Here is an 18,723-nt window from a genome sequence, read left to right as displayed (position 1 = left end):
TATCCAACCCCGTAAACTCAAAAGTAATAAATCGCTTTAACTGTCTTTACGTGTACTAGATCTTGTTTTAACACGCTTAGCGACATTTTAAGACGCAACAGGAGGGGTCAATTTTCCATACAAACGCTCTAGACTATTTCCTCTTTTTTAAGCTAGTGTAATGAGTTTTCAACACAGATTATTATAATTTTTGTCCGTGTATGACTGTTTTCCTTCTTTTATTTTTTTAAAGGCGCTAGAGCCCATCAAAAAATGTCAAAAACAACCTAATTGTTATTAAAAAATAATAACAATTAACCAAAAAAACTAGACAGTTCTACACAGGTTATTTAATTGTTATTCAGATTTTCGATTTTGTTTCGACTGGTTAAGTAACTGGTAAAGCGGCACCTTTATTTTGAAGATTTTTTACCAATCACCTGAGTTGTCTTAAGGCACATTTTTTTTATTAGTCTAGTCAGTAACACGAATATATTTAACCAAAATTCTCAAATTGAAAGAGGCGTTCCTTTCCATTTTAGCATTTTCGCTCCTGTTGTCTCTTAAGTGCCCGAGTTCTAAGTGCTATTCTAAGAGCTTCGATTTCGACGAGTAGAAAAAATCGATGATATCACCTTATCTGAAGTATGGAGTTGGACTCGTTAGACAATGCGTGAGGCGGGACCGAGTTCGTCGTGAGGCGAATTAATTCTGCATGTGTCAATGTGAAATACTTCCGACAAGGTTCGTGGTGCCGATGCCGGGGTGCTAAATTTCGCATTGCGATGTGATGACAATGTTTGCTTTGATTGTATGCTGCATTGTTTATGGCCTCAATAGGCATAGAACAATACATCTTTTAAGTTTTATATAATTCATTATCCATACTAATAATATTATAAATGGGAAAGTGTGCTTGTCTGTTTGTTTGTCCGTCTGTCACGGCAAAACAGAGCGACGAATTGACGTGATGTTTTAAGTGGAAATAGTTGAAGGGATGGAGAGTGACATATAGGCTACTTTTTGTATCTTTCTAACGCGAGCGAAGCCGCGGGCAAAAGCTAGTAACTTTATAATTCTAAGGATTTGTGATGATATAAGACAGACAATATGTTTCCGATTATGATTGTTGTTGGTTGGAAAGCTTAATTTTTAACCGGATTTTTATAATATTGTTTCTATTTTATTTTAAATTTTGCTAGTGGACCTAATGGTATTTTTCCAGATATATTAAAAATAAAAATAACATATTTAAATAATCTGAATCTTTTTCGTTCCCGAATCGTCAATACTATCTTAGGGATCATCCACATATTACGTCACACCAAATTTCAGGTTTTTGGACCCCCCCCACCCCCTATGTCACGCTTTTTTGTATCCCTTTAACAGGGATTGTCACATTTAGTATGACCCCCCCCCCCCCCCTACACTGTGACGTAATATATGGATGACGCCAGGCTTTAACTTACATTTCTCGAAATTTATGAAGACCTGGGGCCTATAAGTATTACAAGTGGAACTCTCTTTCTTATAAAATGAATTGGAGGGGGACTACCGCTTGTAATATGAGTTGTAACAAATAGGCGCAGCAGCATCCACGCCAACTCATCTTTATGGCATTGTAAAGCAAACAGCCTACAATTATTACAATAACAGGCCACGGCTAACCTTTCTAGTCGGAGCACTTAATAAATAACAAATTAATTCGTGTCAATATGCACATCGGCCCATCGACAAAGACTTATGCGTCCTGTTACGAAAGTTTCCATTTTAATTGCTGCCTTTCTATTGATTTACATGCTGGATCATGACCATACAGTTTGCCTATCAATACACCACTTTCAGTAGCTTATTTCTTGAGACTGGACTTTTATAACAATTCGGCATATTAGGAGATGTCGATTTTCTATTAGCAAAGCGTCGACATTACACAAAAACAAAGAAAGTTGTCCGGCGGGCTATGTTACTTACTGCTTACAATTATATTTTAGTAATTATAGTGACTAGAAATGCTTAAATGGACCATAAAACCAGCATCTAAGACCCCAGCATCGAAGAGCGATGGATATGGTAAGAGAGTCCCACAACTCGTGCGTAACTGCATTCCCACTCCGTCAAAAAAAAAGGACTAGCGCAAGCTACGCGCTACGAGATATTATGAGAAAAACTGTATGTAGCGAAAAGCGCCAACAGAGAGCGCGCCTATCGGGTCTTTGGTTATGAACATTTCTTAGATTAATTGTGTACTGTTTGATTCCAGGTCGCCAGCCGTCCAGCGTGAACTCGCCAGGCGTGTCCCTGCCACTGAACGAAGACGAAGAGCGAGAGGACACGGAACCACGGTGCTCCTTCTGCGACGCACCCTTCCCTAACATTGACGCGTAAGTATCTATTCTTACCTAGTTGATTTACTAATGTACAGTGAGGTGCGAAAATGCATCGAAAAATTATGAATGAATTCATTGATAACTTTTCCATGCACTTTTGCAGCTCACTGTACCTATACTAAGTAGATACGATACGACGGATAGTGAGTTAAAGAACAAGCCCACAGTATAGCATCGTTTGAGCGTCCGTGATTCAGCGTTATGGAGCGCTAATATTGACTTTGGTTTTGCGAGTTCGAGGATAAAGGACATACGAGTAATCAATCATTAAATGACATACATACAACATACATACAATCACGCCTGTATCCCATAAAAGGGGTAGGCAGAGCACATGAAACTACTAAAGCTTCAGTGGCACTCTTGGCAAATAAGGGGTTGAAAGAAAACGAAACTGTGACATTGCAGTGACAGGTTGCCAGCATCTCGCCTACGCCACAATTTAACCCAATCCCACAGTCGCCTTCTACGATACCCACGGGAAGAAAGGGGGTGGTGGAATTCTTAACCCATCACCACACAGGCAAATCATTAAAAAAAATCAAAAAATCATTAAATGAATTACGTAAATAGTCAAGAACTACAAATACATAAAAAAATACTTTACTCGAACTTCAAATAAATAGTGAAATACATTACTCTTATAAAAATTGAAAGCAGATGACAGCAATATCACCTGGAAGAACAAACCAGTTATCGTACATTTACACCCTGTTAACACTTCTCTTTTTCAATCACGCCGTAATTGCAAAGCCTTATTTATTAGTGCAATAAACTCGGCAGCTTTATATCGTTACTTTAGAAAAACATTTTCTACGTTTAAAAAGTAGGGTTTCCTTTTAGATCCCAACACCAGGAGTCGATCTATTGCAAACGTCTTCAGAACCATTAACCTCTTGCCATAAATATTCGGTCGTCTAAGGTCCGCTAACGATTTATTTAGCGCTAGAGATGTGCCCGTTCGATAAGGCGGCGTCGATGATTTGTTTCGAGCGGCGGGGCACGCGACGCCGCTCACATCTGCTATGCTGTTACTGAGCTATGCTATTTTTTTACCTAGTTATTGTTCAATTTATAACGTAAGGTCAATTGTATTGGGTTGGTAAGAAAGTAATGAGCGAATCATAACCAATATTCTAATTTTTATTTAATTTATTATTTTAATCATTTATCAAAAATAATAACGGCCTTCGTTATCTACTACTTGTCTCCATCGTTCTGGTAAAGAATGAATAGCATCGGCGAAGAAGTTCTTAGGTTTAGATTCAAAAAACTCAGCTATGTACTGTCGTAGATAGGCTTGATTATCGAACTTTTTTTCATTCAAGGCATTGCTTAGCGATCTGAACAATGCGTAATCCGTAGGTGCCAAGTCTGGAGAGTACGGTGGATGAGGTATCACTTTCCAACCTAGCTCCAATAGCTTTAGCCGAGTCACTTTTGCAATGTGTGGGCGAGCATTGTCGTGTAAGAAAAAAACTTTAGCATGCTGTGGACGATTCTGACAGATTTTTTGGTTTAAATTTTCAATCTGATTACAGTATACTGATGCGGTAACAGTCATTCCACTTGGTAGGAGTTCCCAGTGAATAATACCATGAATATCCCACCAAACGGACAGCATAACTTTTTTCGGGTGAGGCTCTGTTTTTGGTGCCTCTTTTCCTTTTTCGTTTGGAGCTAGCCACTGACGTTTGCGTGTGTGATTTATATATAAGACCCATTTTTCATCTCTAGTGATAAGATGGTCCAACCAGTTTAATGTGCGGCGAAAAGACAGAAGTTGTATGCAGATATCGGCGCGGCGGTTTAGTTGATCTCTATCAAGTTCGTGCGGTATCCAAACACTGTATTTGTAGTTTTTTCCCAACTCTTGTAAATGTGTTTCTATGGTGACATGAGAGCAGCCTAACTCGGTAGCAAGAGTACGACTCGTTAGCCTCGGATCTCCTTCAATTAAGGTTTTTAATTTGGCTACATCAATCTTCACCGGTCGACCAGACTTAGGTTGATCTGATAATGAAAAGTCGCCACTACGAAACCGCTGGAACTATCGTTTCGCCGTGGCCTCAGACACAACTTCAGGAGCAACACGCTGACATATATTACGCACTGCTACGGCGGCTGAATGGCCAGACTGAAATTCATATAATAAGCAATGCCTTACATGCACTTTTAATTCGTCCATTTTCTTCCTTATATTAGCTCGGTGACAGCTAGTGAATGACTGACGAGAAACTGTGCGACTCGCCCTTTATATACTTTCGACCATAGAAGATTCTAGAACTATCTCAAAAATTTTATGTGGAATTCAATCGATCGCTCATTACTTTCTTACCAACCCAATATATTGAGATTAGTTTTATTACGTAAATTGAAAAAATTTGAGCAAGTAGATTCAGTTACTTTAGAGGCCATTTTATAAAACGGTTAATGATTATTTTATTTATTTAAACTTTATTGCACAAAAGACAAAATTAATGTACAAAAGGCGAACTTAATGCCATAAGGCATTCTCTACCAGTCAACTTTATCATTTTGCTTAAACTAAATTGGCTATAAAACACCATTTATAACGATAAAACCATAAAGAAAATGTCACAAACTAAATGCTTTACGACGATAAAATCAAATCGACAATAAACTAAGCATCTCATCACGAATAGAAAATTTATCATGAATTTATTATCTGTATGACAAGCGTCGGTAGCCCATAATGGCGTGTGTCATCATTTTCTATTGGAGCGGCGTCGGGCTCATCAATAATGCAGGAGAGATTATCGACATGCACCGTTTTAACGTATCCTCGCTTATCGCGCCATCACTATTGTTTTTAACGATTCAACAATTCTAGGACATCGGGAGATCGATTATTTTTCTATCATGCCCTCGTTTTAATTATAGCCTAGTAAACCCTATAGGACTGTACAGTCACAGACAGTGTAATAAAGAACAGTATGGCCATTCCCGCTCCCCGCTGAAAGTGCCGCCCACCCCCTCTTTTACCTCACAGTTACTGCCTGTCAAAAACGCGAACAGTCGACCTATCATATCTCACTCATACAAGCGTTCACGTACACGAGCTTAGAATGTGCGCTAAGGAACGCGCCTCTTTCATATTATTTAATCGCCAGTGTCCGAGATGTGGTACAGTGTACTATCAGCTGCAAAAGTGCATTAATTTATCAATGAATTAATTCATAATTTCTCCGTGCACTTTTGCTGCTGATAGTACATAATTCACATTTAGAAGAACCTTAGTCATCATCATTGGCCACGTCATCTATTGCAGATGATTGTTGCAGCATCTAGTAAGTTATGTCACACCTCGGACACTGGCGATAAAATGTATGAAAGAGGCGCATTTCTAGCACACAGTCTTAGCTCGTGTAGGTGAACGCGTACTATGCTTGTATGAGTGAAATATGACAGATCGACTGTTCGTGTTTTTGACAGGCGGTAACTGTGAGGTAACCGAGAGGGGGTGGACGGCACTTTCAGCGGGGAGCGGGAGTGGCCATACTGTACGATAGTACTCTTTATTATACTGTGGTTATGTGTTGTGTGGAGGTTGATAGCAACATCTTCGGTGGCTAAAGAGACCTATACCAGAGCGGTATCTTCTACCACAGAACCACACAGTAGGTGTCTAAGAAAAGCACCAAAAGGGAAAACGTTTAAATTATGCTATTTAGTCATAAACACAAACTATACCTATATATTTTGCGATGTGAAAGAACGATGTGCAATTGTAAATCTGTCCGCGTCTCCATCCAACATTATTCCATTACCTTTATTACTGCAGCTTAACCCGATTTGACACGCTAATGCTAATATCGGTGCTATCTCAGTTAAATGTTCTGGTCATAATGCATCAGTAGGCGTAAAATTATATTGTCACGTATGTCCCTAATACGCATTGGAACGTGATACATCGCCTTGCGCCATTGTTATCTCTTATCGGATCTCTCTTCCACTCTTGCTTTCATCACGACCGTCACAATTGGAATCATCAGACCTGTCACACCTCGAATCGATATCTGATCTAAGGTAGCGCTTGCGCAGTACAACCGAAATTTCGTATTATTCGACTGTGATTGGCTCTCTTTTGTGCAATGATTGGGCTATCGGAAAGCATTTGATGATACTTCGAAAGTGCTAGCGGGATATCGATTTGAAAAACAAAATAAAATAATGCGTAATGCATAATTAAATGTTACGTATCGACTCATACTCGTACATTCCAGTTGATCCATGTATTGCAGACAAATAGGAACACATTGGTAATATTGGTTTTATCTTGTAAGCCATCGGGGAGTGAGCCAAGGAATTTCTCAATCGATTGTTAGCGCTTCGGATCTACAATCGATTATTAAAATGTAAGCACGATCGTCGGTACATCATTAGTCTACTGAGCCGCTAAAATGTTACTCTCAGAAATGTATCAAGCGGTTAATTTCAGCAATAAACTAGTAAATTCATCCGGCCTTCACCGCTGGAGGTGTCCGTCGTTTCTTCTTTAACATATGACTTCTTATTTTTTAAATTAAAGGAAAAATTCACACCCCCGGCAGGACTCGAACCTGCGACCTCTGGCCTCTGGCCTCTGGCTTTATGGCCCCGGCAAGGCCAGAGGTCGCAGGTTGGAGTCCTGCCGGAGGTGTGAATTTTTCCATTTTTCCTTTAATTTTAAAAATATGTAAATAGCTAAATCGGCATGACAAAAAATTACAATATTTGTAATTTAAAATACATACAATATTTAATTTTCTATTTTACAAATAATGAAGTGCTTTTACTTGCAGTTTTTTGTAGCTTACTATTCTCATTATTAATTAGGTATTTACACATTCTCCAATGTTGTTTTTCTTAAATTAACAGATGATTTTTATTTATCTTCCCTCCTTTATCCACGGCTCATGAGAGCCTGAGTAAGCTTGGGGTCAAAATATAAATTCAAAATTTATATTGTGGCTATAGTTTTAAGATTTGCAGCAGCATTTTAAAGCCGCTTCAGGTATCAGTGGCTCGTGTGGGTGGAGCTTAATGGATCGGCTCTGAATGAAAGTTGTTCATTGGATGTTATCAATTCGTGAACATGTAGATTGACCCTATGATCACAAAATTGACGTCCTACAGTCTGTTTGAACCTATTCTGGTTTGTTCCCTAAATGGATACGACATATTTTATTAACTTTATGCCTGTATCACATATCATCGTGTTTATAGTTTGAAACTTAGTACCTATACGTTTACGTCACCCAAGCATATTGTTGAAAGAAAAGTACCTAACCAAATAGCTTTACCTGGTTTGATACATAACACTGGTCCCATACATAACATTAATCTTGTTGTGTATAAATAATTACGTTTCACTCTCTACAGACCAATCATTGTTAAAAACTTAATAAGCTTTTTGTCATCAGCTCTACAGGGTACTCGTTAATAGATCAATTGTTGCATTCCACTCTTTAAACGTGCCGAAAAAACGGCACACTTTCAATTGTAACTGCCCACAATTACGCAATATGCTATTAAGAGGAACACAATCGATCTCTGTTAGGACCGTTTACTTAGATGTAGCAGCGCGTTTGTAATGATAATAAAAAAATACGCCGCCGAAGATCGCCTGCGCAGATAGGTGAATGTTGCAAGTAGAGCCTGGGGCGGTGCGTTGTGCTCGTGCGGCACTTACAAGGCTAGAACGGCTTCCATTACAGCCGGCTACTATCTTGAAGATACTTAGCGGAAATAGCGGGGTATGAGTTCCAACCCAATACGGTTTAAAGCTTGAACTTGATTTAAATTTTACATGGAAAAAAATGTTACAGATATTGCTAGATCTACGCAATCACATTACATTATGGACGGCAGATTTTATTCCTAAGATTAATTAAAAGATACGCCACTCGCGGTCTGCGAGAGTGAAAATGCGTCATGTCATCGTGACAACTACAACCACACACAATAGGACAACATACCATTCCACTCCAATAAAGAAACTTATGTAAATTTTTGAACAAACCCGGCGATGTAATCACCGCTAGCGTCCGAGCTCGTAACTCAGATAGCGCAGCAGGTGCTATGTTAGAAATAGCCGGAGGCAGCGAGGGTTGCGTGTGGTGGACCAGTTACTGCCAAGGAGACTCGCTTTGACTATTTTTGTAATATTATATACGGTTTTCATGAAATGACAGCCAATCATGACAGCAATAACAGGATTTTCTTGACCCTCGGTTTACGATGTCGGAAACTCGTTAGCTACCTAGAAAATTTATGGAGGCGAGGACTTAAACGTTTAGCTCTCGGTTGGAAAATAATCGTTTGGTTTTGTTCATTGTGCCCTACAGAATAATGATTTATTATCTTAGTTTATGGCACGTTTAGATTAAGTTTACAGCCGCCGCGCCGTACTATCTATAGTAATTTTAATGTTCTATTCTGCAAAGTAGGTTCTAAAAGACAACACAATGATATATATCACAAACTGTGCGGTAGTTTTAAATAGACTAGCTTTTAACTCTCATTAATGTACGTATGGATGGTATAATACTGTCTTTTCTTATATAATAAAGCGCGCCATTCATCGACTTTGAAGCAAAACTGAATTGTTATGTTCACAAAGTTCGACAAAAACAAGATTGAATTATGTTCACCTGGTTCTAAGCTCTCCGCGTAGGCGATCCTGATGCTTACACCGGCCAATTCTAATGTACGCTGATATTATTAGGACATCTGAAGAATGTCATTCAAATATCGTGCATTCCGTACTTACTTGCCCATAGCTGTATTGGCGTAAGCGAGACACACGATGACTGAATGATATCTTTCTGATATCGTTCTGATTTCGGTGTACGTTTGAATCGGCCTGACAGATGGTATCTGTTCGTCTCTTCCTGTACTTGTATCTTGGTCCACTGGAAGGCGGTTTTACTTAATCTAGTTCGTTAGCGTAATCTTTTCACTTTCTAATAGAGATGTAGTATGTCAGTACCAGGATAAATTTATATTGAACTTGTAATTAAAACTAGGACGCCATATCCATACGCAGGTACTTATTACCAGAGGGCGGAATTGCTCACGTTGAATTCATCGACTATCGATTACTTTATCAGTATATTGTTGAGTTGTTTTCGACGTAAGTACAAAGATACCTTTTTATCCATTTGTTGACTATTAACCATTTTTTTCAAACGGTTTAAAAAGGACTAGTGACAGAAATGGTAATTATATGTCATCAATCAAAGAGTAAATTAATAGTTCAAAGAGGTTTAAAGTCAGAAATTAAAAGGAGACTGAATTTATCGATAATTGTCGATAAATAAACTCTATTGACGTTTGATTTTTGCCATGAGCAATTCCGCCCTCTGCTATTGGTAGGATTTTGGAATGCTCATAGGTAAATTAGTTACTTAATAATTTAATAAACTTAGAGACTTGTTCAAAATAATTTGCAGCGGTATACTGTAATATGTAGGTAACTGAACTCCCGCCTTGTTCAAACATTGGTTGAGCTGTGGTTGAACTGAAACTCTAGTAGATAAAAATGTAATCGTTTTAGTAAGCTTAACTTTGTTTCGGATTTTGAGCAACGTGCAAATCGGGACATGTTTGGGAACACAGCTTATCTTTTCCGAATACCAGCAACGTTTTGGAAAAAAAAAATACTTTAGGGGCTCAGGCGATGCTTAGAAATGACAATCGCAGCCTGGCTTTGTCGCGCCAATATGGAAAAGCGATAGCTTAGCTACGATAACGATACTATCGTGAGCGTTTGTGCATTTGACTTCGTACTCTGGACGGATAAAATGGTTCTAAAATATGTTTTCAGTAAACCATACTAATATTGTAAATGGGAAAGTGTGTGTGTCTGTTTGTTTATCAGTCTTTCACGGCGAAACAGAGCGACGATTTGACGTGATTTTTTAAAGTGGAGATAGTTGAAGGTATGGAGAGTGACATAGGCGACTTTTTGTCAGTTTTTAGTGAAAATGAAATGAAATGAAAATGAAATGAAAATGAAAATGAAATATTTATTTTTCAAGTAGGCATATTACAATGCGCATATGAACGTCAAATAAAGCTACGCCGGCTCTAACCCTACGCCTCAGCCTCGAGAAGATTTCAGTCCCCCTCAGTTGGGAGGGGGGTATCCACTATGGGACCGGCAAGAAACTCGGCGGGCAACTTCTTTTCAAAACATTACATCTTATAATTAACATGCATTAAATAACAACATACAATTTAACATGCAAAAGTATTCATCAAAGAATATGAACAGACTAGGTACTCTATGGAAATCAATTTCAATAAATTATATTATTGCTTAATAATACGTCGTTCTTCTTCAGAGAAAACATATCAAATTGTCATAGAAGAAAAAGATAATATGAATCTCAATATCATTAAATATGTAATTTACCTACACAACATAAAATATAAAATATTTGATGTGCTTTCTTAACTGAACTGTGTCCTCTATACATAATACAATTATTTTAATTGCTATTCGTTTTTTGTAGTTTCTGGTTCGGGCCATGCATGTTTGTCTGTCAAATAGTCCTCGACTCTGTAATAAGCCTTTAACATCAATGATTTTTTTAAGTAGTTCTTAAGAGCTGGGAGGGGTAATCTCAAAGCAGTGTCAGGTAACTTATTATAAAAATGAATGCATTGCCCAACAAATGACTTCTGTACTTTACGGACACGAAACTTCTTTATGGCAAGCTTATTTTTGTTTCTAGTGTTATAATTATGGATATCAGAATTCTTAGTGAAACAGTCTAAATTCTTAACAACATAAATTATACTATCATAAATGTATTGGGAAGCTACAGTTAAGATATTAATTTCTTTGAAGAGTTCTCTTACTGATTCACGTGTTCCTAAGTTGTAAATAGAACGAATGGCTCTCTTTTGTAATACAAAGATAGTCTGTATGTCAGCTGCTTTGCCCCAAACCAGAATACCGTATGACATTACACTGTGAAAATAACTATGATACACTAGGCGAGCTGTCTCAACATTAGTCAGTTGCCTGATTCTCCTAACGGCGTATGCGGCTGAACTTAATTTGCTTGCTAGTTTCTTTATATGAGGACTCCATTGTAGATTTTTGTCCAATGTTAAACCAAGAAACAGTGTTGTATCTACCATCTCTAAGCATTCATCATTCAAAAGTATTTTTGTATCGATTGGTTTAACATTCGGCAGAGAAAATCGAATACATTTGGTTTTCTTAGAATTAAGAAGTAAATTGTTGACAGTAAACCACTGCAGTACATCAGCTAACGTGCTATTAATTACATTGTAATCCGTAGATTTTCGGTCAACATTAAAAAGCAGTGATGTATCATCAGCAAAAAGTACTATTTCACAAAAGTTTTTCACTATACATGGCAAATCATTTATATAAACCAAAAACAGGAATGGACCTAAAATTGAGCCTTGTGGCACTCCTAATTGGACTACAGTCCCGCTAGAGCGAGTTTTGTTAACAACTACTGTTTGTGTTCTATTGCTAAGGTAAGAAGACATAAAGTTTAGGGCATTTATAGACAAACCATAGTGTTCTAATTTCAAAATGAGCGTTCCAGTCCCCCACTACCCTAAAATAGGGGGTGGAAATTTGTATGGAGCATTCCGCAATTTAACGCGAGCGAAGCCGCAGGCAAAAGCTAGTAATAATTAAGTGCATATGTACCTATGGAATTAGTAACATGAAAATTTTCTGTCGGTTCCAGCCTCGACCGCCACCTGATCCAGTCGCACGCGCAGCCGGCGGCAGCGTTCCACTGCGAGCTTTGTAACCGCGCGTACAGCTCCCGCCCGCTGCTGCTGCGTCATCGTGCGCTCGCGCACACGGACATCAGGAAATACCCCTGCGAGAACTGTCCTAAGGTAATTCATGAATTATTTAAATCCTTGAGTTATCTTAACATTTTAGCCAGACCTCATGAGAGCCTGGGTTTGGATTGGTCATTACCACATATCAGAAAACCTGGAGTGACTATTAGGCCAGTGTTGGCCCGTCAGAAGATCACATGTGTGATCTTTCAATCCAATATGAGATCATTTTCATAACATTATGCATTGAGCATGAAATTTTTAGATTAAGCTGATGTTAATTATTTTTAAAAACCGGGACTTAATCGCGTATAACTACATATTAAACTGACCTCCAACGTTTCAAGGACGGCGTCTTCTCCGAGACCACGGGGACAACGCCGTCCTTGAAACGTTGGAGGTCAGTTTAATATGTAGTTATACGCGATTAAGTCCCGGTTTTTAAAAATAATTATGTGTAATAATCGTGAAAGTTTAAATCAGTGTTAAGCTGATGTTTGCTAGATTTGATTATATCTGCTTATATAAAGCAAAAAGTTACTAACCCCTTCCTAAAGGCATGGATAGTCGCTGATCAAAAGTCGTAACTATTATAGCAACTTACAAATAGCAAATTCATTCGACGAAGAGGATGGATGTTTAAAGAAAATTACGATATCTGAAAAAGGACCATTACGCCCTTTTCCGAAATACGTTCCTATTGAATTTACACGAAATGACTTATGGTTTCGGTAGGGTTGAAAATCTTTTCCTTTTACGGAACTTCTTAATATTTACTCTTTTGTTCCATTAGAATTTCTAATCGATATAATTCATTATATATTTGGTGATAGTGCAATTCACAAAGACACTTAAAAGCACACATAGAAAAAAATAACTTAATTCAAAATTGAAAAAAAAAAAAAGGTAGCAAGCTTTTTTTACGGTTTAAGCATACGTGTTTTAGTCACCTGATGCATCATATTTTGGGATACCCTAGTTTAGGTGACTAAAAGCACATGCGTCTAAACGGTAAAAACTTGCCTAACGTCGCGCAGTTCTTTGATCAAGTGTCATGCATTGCACTATCACCATTGAAGTTTATCGAGCATGAAATTTCACCCGTCCGAAACCTGATGTTATTTCAGGTATTTACCGATCCTTCCAACCTCCAGCGCCACATCCGCGCGCAGCACGTCGGCGCCCGCAGCCACGCGTGCCCGGAGTGTGGGAAGACCTTCGCCACCTCCTCGGGCCTGAAGCAGCACACGCATATACACTCCAGCGTCAAGCCCTTCCAGTGCAAGGTGTGCTTTAAGGTGAGACTCCACTTTACTGATCCTTCCAACCTCAAGTGCCACCTTTGTCAACCACGCGCGGAGCCACGCGTGCCCGAAGTGCGAGAAGACCTTTGCCACCTCCTCCGGCCTAAAGCAGCACACGCATATACACTCCAGCGTCAAGCCCTTCCAGTGCAAGGTGTGCTTTAAGGTGAGACTCCACTTTACTGATCCTTCCAACCTCAAGTGTCACCTTTATCAACCACGCGCGGAGCCACGCGTGCCCGGAGTGCGGGAAGACCTTTGCCACATCCTCCGGCCTGAAGCAGCACACGCATATACGCTCCAGCGTCAAGCCCTTCCAGTGCAAGGTGTGCTTTAAGGTGGGACTCCGCTTTACTGATCCTTCCAACCTCCAGCGCCACATCTGTGCGCAGCCACGCGTGCCCGGAGTGCGGGAAGGCCTTCGCCACCTCCTCGGGCCTGAAGCAGCACACGCATATACACTCCAGCGTCAAGCCCTTCCAGTGCAAGGTCTGCTTTAAGGTGAGGCTCCACCCTTTCAAATACCAAGCGCGGATCCAGCTTCGTGCCCAGGGGGGGGTCACGTGGTAAAGGCTCAGGCCCCAGAGGGGGGGTCACGTGGTCTATTTGTATGGCCAACCTGGGCTCCAGGGGGGGGTCATGACCCCCATGACCCCCCCCCTGGATCCGCGCATGTCAAATACATAGGTACAGTAGACTACAAAGATACGTATCCACTTTTTCACGTATTGCAATGCAAGTAATTTATACTACGGGTAACTAATAACTTTCCGGAGAAAACAAATAAGCCTGTTTTCCCCGTTTTAGGTAACATAATCTGCAATTATTCAAGATAAGTGATTAAAATGTACATACATATTCATAACGATTATTTGTTTTTTGTTTCAGTCGTACACACAGTTTTCCAACTTGTGCAGACACAAGCGGATGCACGTCGCGTGCAGAGCCCTAGTCGAGTGCGGGAAATGTGGCAACTCCTTCAACTCTTACGCTTCTCTCACTAAACACAAGAGATTCTGCGACACCGCCAGCGCCGCCAACGTTGGAATGCGGGGACAAATGCCACAAGGACTGCCCCAAATGCCATCCCTACCCAACATCGGAATGAATACCCCCGGCAATCCTAACCCGTTCCCTATGTACAGAGGACCTTTACCGCTCCCGTACAACACATTTGCTCAGTATCCAGGACTCTTCTCTGCGGCAGCTGCAGCTGCATGTCCTCCAGAGTTTTTAAACCCACTGCTCTTCAATGTTCAAGGCGCAAGACTTGCCATGGAACATGACTTTGCTCTAACAAACGCTAGTTTATTGTCAAAACACCAGGAAGGTCGAAGCATGTCCGTTAAAAGCGTGGATAGTTCAAATTCTGTTGATGATATGATGAAGAAGAATAAGGATATGGATTATGAATCTATTAAGCGCGAAAGCGATACAGGTGATCGGACTACGCCTACTAAGGCGCATGGATTAACTGTAAAGCAATCACCTCCTTCAGTCGAAGAAGTCACAAGCCAGCAGCGTCCATCATCTGTGTTGAGCATGTCAACTCCTATGAATCCATTCAACTTTGCGAGAGATGACATAAAACAGCGGAAATCACCATTCAATTTTTCATCAAAGCTCAATAACAACACCATTCAAGGACACAAGTCTCACTCTCCGTTTCCTACAGATTTGTCTAAGAATGATGCGAATGATGATGAAAAGAATTCAGAATACTCCGATCCGGAAGTAGAAGTAAAGAAAGACGACGGCGATCAGCCTTTAGACTTATCAGTCTCTCGGAAGCAAAGCGATAAAGATTCCGAAGCCGATATGGACGATCGTTCCTTTCGCAACTCATCTGTCAAATCATATTCTCCCCCCGAAAGTCCAATGGAGCGCGATAGCAAAACTCCCGAAAACGACACCGCAGATATCGATGTAGAGGGAGTAGAGCCCAAACGTGAAGACACGCCCCCTCAGCTGGTTTCACCGCCACTAGCATTTCCAATGCCCGTACACCCTCAGCATAACAACAGTCTCATCGACGCTATGTATCGCCCCAGATTTCCGTCCTTCCATTCAGCATCTGACTCGATTCTGAATTCTTCACCCTACGTCCCGACCCCGTTTAATTTTTTATCCCCACTCCTTGGTACGGACGGCCCCGATAGGCAACCGAGCGCATATGCAAAATTTCGCGAACTCAGCGCCGGCTCAGGGAAGCTCCGCGATCGCTACGCTTGCAAGTTTTGCGGGAAGGTATTTCCACGCAGCGCGAATCTGACGCGCCACCTTCGTACCCACACTGGGGAGCAGCCGTACAAATGTAAGTACTGCGAGCGTTCTTTCTCGATATCATCGAACCTACAGCGGCATGTGAGGAACATACACAATAAAGAGAGACCGTTCAGATGTCCATTGTGTGATAGGTGTTTCGGCCAGCAAACGAATTTGGACCGGCACCTGAAGAAGCACGAAGCCGAGGGTGGGGACTCGCCGAGCTCTGCAGACACTGAGCGCGAGGATGCGTACTTCGATGACATCAGGTCGTTCATGGGCAAGGTGACATGCTCGCCGGGAGCGCGCTCCCCGCCCGCCTCGTCCCCTCACGCGCCGCACGCGCCACACCGACCTTCCGTGCTCGCCATCTCCACATAGCCGCCGGTATACCCGCTTCCGCCTCCGCCGCCGCTGTGGCCGCAGCCGTTCGAATAGCCTCGGGAACTGCTTGTATGGCGCCTGTTCGAGTCGAGCTCGAGACGAGCGCGGGTGTTCGAGTACGTAGCTATTGACGTCTCTCTATATAGACCACTGAAAACGACAAAGAATGTATTATTAATTTATAAGACAATTCTCGTAATTATGTTTGGAATTCATCCATGTGTATTATTTTATGATTCTTGAGTAATTTCAGAAAATAGCTTTCTTGTATTCGTGAAAGAAGACTCTTTAACTTATTCAAAGATAAACAGGACATGTCAAGATGTTAAAGGGCATTTTCAGAATTTGGCCCCCCAATTAGCAATTTTATTAGCGAAAGTTTAAAATAAATAAAAATAAATAAATATTGTTAACAAAAATGAACTCGCTGTCAGTTTTGTGACGGTAATTAAGCATGAAATTTCAATAAAAATATTGTTTTTATGTTAATTACATAAACTTTAAGCGATAATCTACATTCAGAATGTGAAAAAAGTAATTTTTTAGACAGATTTTATTGGGGGGTCCCAAATTCTGAAAATGCCCTAAAACCAATTTCTTGTTTTAAAAGTACTTACTAGAAAACTTAAGTCGTTCAAGTAGTTAGTAAAATACTTATCATGACAACATACTTAGCCAGTGAGGGCGTTCGAGTTGTTCTCTTTATTATAGAGTTAAATCGTTTACGCTCTAAAATAATTGTTCCTAGTTTAATCTTGTGATTTAAGATTGAATTAAATTAAATAGTACTTTATGAACTGTATATATTTTTCCACAGCCGATTATAGACTAAGTATAATGCATATTAATATGAACGTAGTTTGTTGATAATGTGTAAAGTATAAGTTAATGTGTAAAAATATAGATAACTTTATTTGATGTATTTGCACTCGCTCATAAGTAAAACTTTAACTTGTTTAGTATATCATTTTATAATATAATTACTAAACTAAAGAGGATAGAATTATTCGGTCAGAGTTGCGTCATATTTCTCGTTTAGTCAAGAACCTACCAAAGCTTTTGTAATTATAGACGAAATTGTTTACTAATCGGTTTATAGAAAGGGATAGATAACTTAATATAAAAATTGGCACTATAAAATGATGCATAGATTATTGTTATATTATTAAGTAGATACGTGAATTGCAGATCCCTTATAATATTTTGTTAAATTGTTATTTACACCGTTATTGTATATAATATTGAAGGTTAAGGCAGATACACGGTGGGCCGTAGACAGACCTGTGCCTCTAGTATAAATTTCATTCTAAAACGTTACTTTTCATTTTTTATAACTTTGGCGTGAATGAGGTTTAACTACTAATGTGCAAGATGCAGAAACATTACAAAAAATTTTAAAAGTTCTTGGAAATTTCATGAAAGAAGAAGCTAAATTTATGAAGTGGAAAGTTTCAAGCCTCATACACAAAATGAGGGAAGTTTCATCACTTTTCCTATCTTGAAAATTTTGCAATTTTGTAAGGTTTCCGCCGGCATAACAGTAGGCTTAACAAATCGTTTCGTTACGTTTTCAGATGAAATTTACACTACAGGTACTTGATATTACACTACTGTAATCATTTCCCTGCAAAATGTAGAGTTATAAAATGTAAAATAGTTGTTAGCTTTTAAATCAGCCAGTACTATATAAGTAAGAGTCAGTCAAGTTTATCACAAATGTACTTCAGACGCGGTGTATTTATTTATTCCAGTTTTCATTATGACCCTATTCGATAAATAATTCACTTTCTCCATAGGTTCTTTTTGAACCGTATGTCCGTATATGGAAATAATTCTATGTATTATATTTTTGAGTGACTTCAAATACTGGATTAAATAAATATACCGTGAAATACTATCACATCTACTTGATCTTCTGTAGTTGTAAAATTTATAATGTAAAATTATTTAGGTACACAGTAAATTAGAGTTTTTGATGCTTAACGCATCTTATAATGCAATTATCACTTGCATTTCTAAAAGCAATGAAATACTTATAAAGTAGATAGTTGTTTGTATTCAATAGTACTATTTTGTACTATAATCATATCACTTCGATGCACTAGTTATATTTTAAGGTTTTAGCGTCACAAACAGTATTTAAATATTATATACCTTCTAAGACACTTGTACCTAAATTATTTAATTTCAAGTTCGTTTACACGCAGAACGTGATTGTATCTCATTGAAAAATAAACCAGTACAACGTACAGATGCTTTTGATATTTTTATTATTTCCATATATTACCCAGTCAGCAGCAATTGTAGCGGATGAAACAACGCACCTAAAGCATCTGTCTTCCTGATTAACTTTTTAAAATATAATATATATTTTTTGTAACAGTCAACCAATTAGAACCCTAGGCCCAGCCTAGGCCACCCTACAACCATGTCAAAATGACAAGCGCTAAGAGATTTCTTACAATCTGATTTATAACGTCACTGTGACATAGTTCTACAGTGGCCTAGGGTTCCAATTGGTTGACTGTACCTACAGTTCGTGGTCAGAAAATAAATAT

The 18,723-nt window shown here is 39.3% G+C and overlaps 1 protein-coding gene across 1 annotated transcript in view; it reads left to right on the top strand.

Annotated features, from left to right (window-relative positions):
• LOC125231227 (histone-lysine N-methyltransferase PRDM16-like) overlaps positions 1-16,513 on the top strand; it is a 62,011-nt gene extending 45,498 nt beyond the window's left edge. The window contains exons 5-8 of the mRNA XM_048136610.1: positions 2,240-2,360; positions 12,110-12,266; positions 13,340-13,510; positions 14,405-16,513. Of these exons, the coding sequence (XP_047992567.1) occupies positions 2,240-2,360; positions 12,110-12,266; positions 13,340-13,510; positions 14,405-16,162 (2,207 nt within the window). The 3' untranslated portion in view covers positions 16,163-16,513. The remainder of the gene's footprint in view (positions 1-2,239; positions 2,361-12,109; positions 12,267-13,339; positions 13,511-14,404) is intronic.
• Positions 16,514-18,723: the final 2,210 nt, after the last annotated feature.

This window comes from Leguminivora glycinivorella, chromosome 11 (assembly GCF_023078275.1).
Source record: "Leguminivora glycinivorella isolate SPB_JAAS2020 chromosome 11, LegGlyc_1.1, whole genome shotgun sequence".
Taxonomy (NCBI): domain Eukaryota; kingdom Metazoa; phylum Arthropoda; class Insecta; order Lepidoptera; family Tortricidae; genus Leguminivora; species Leguminivora glycinivorella.
The sequence above is the reverse complement of the archived record's forward strand: the minus strand, read 5'-3'. Positions and strand labels throughout refer to the sequence as shown.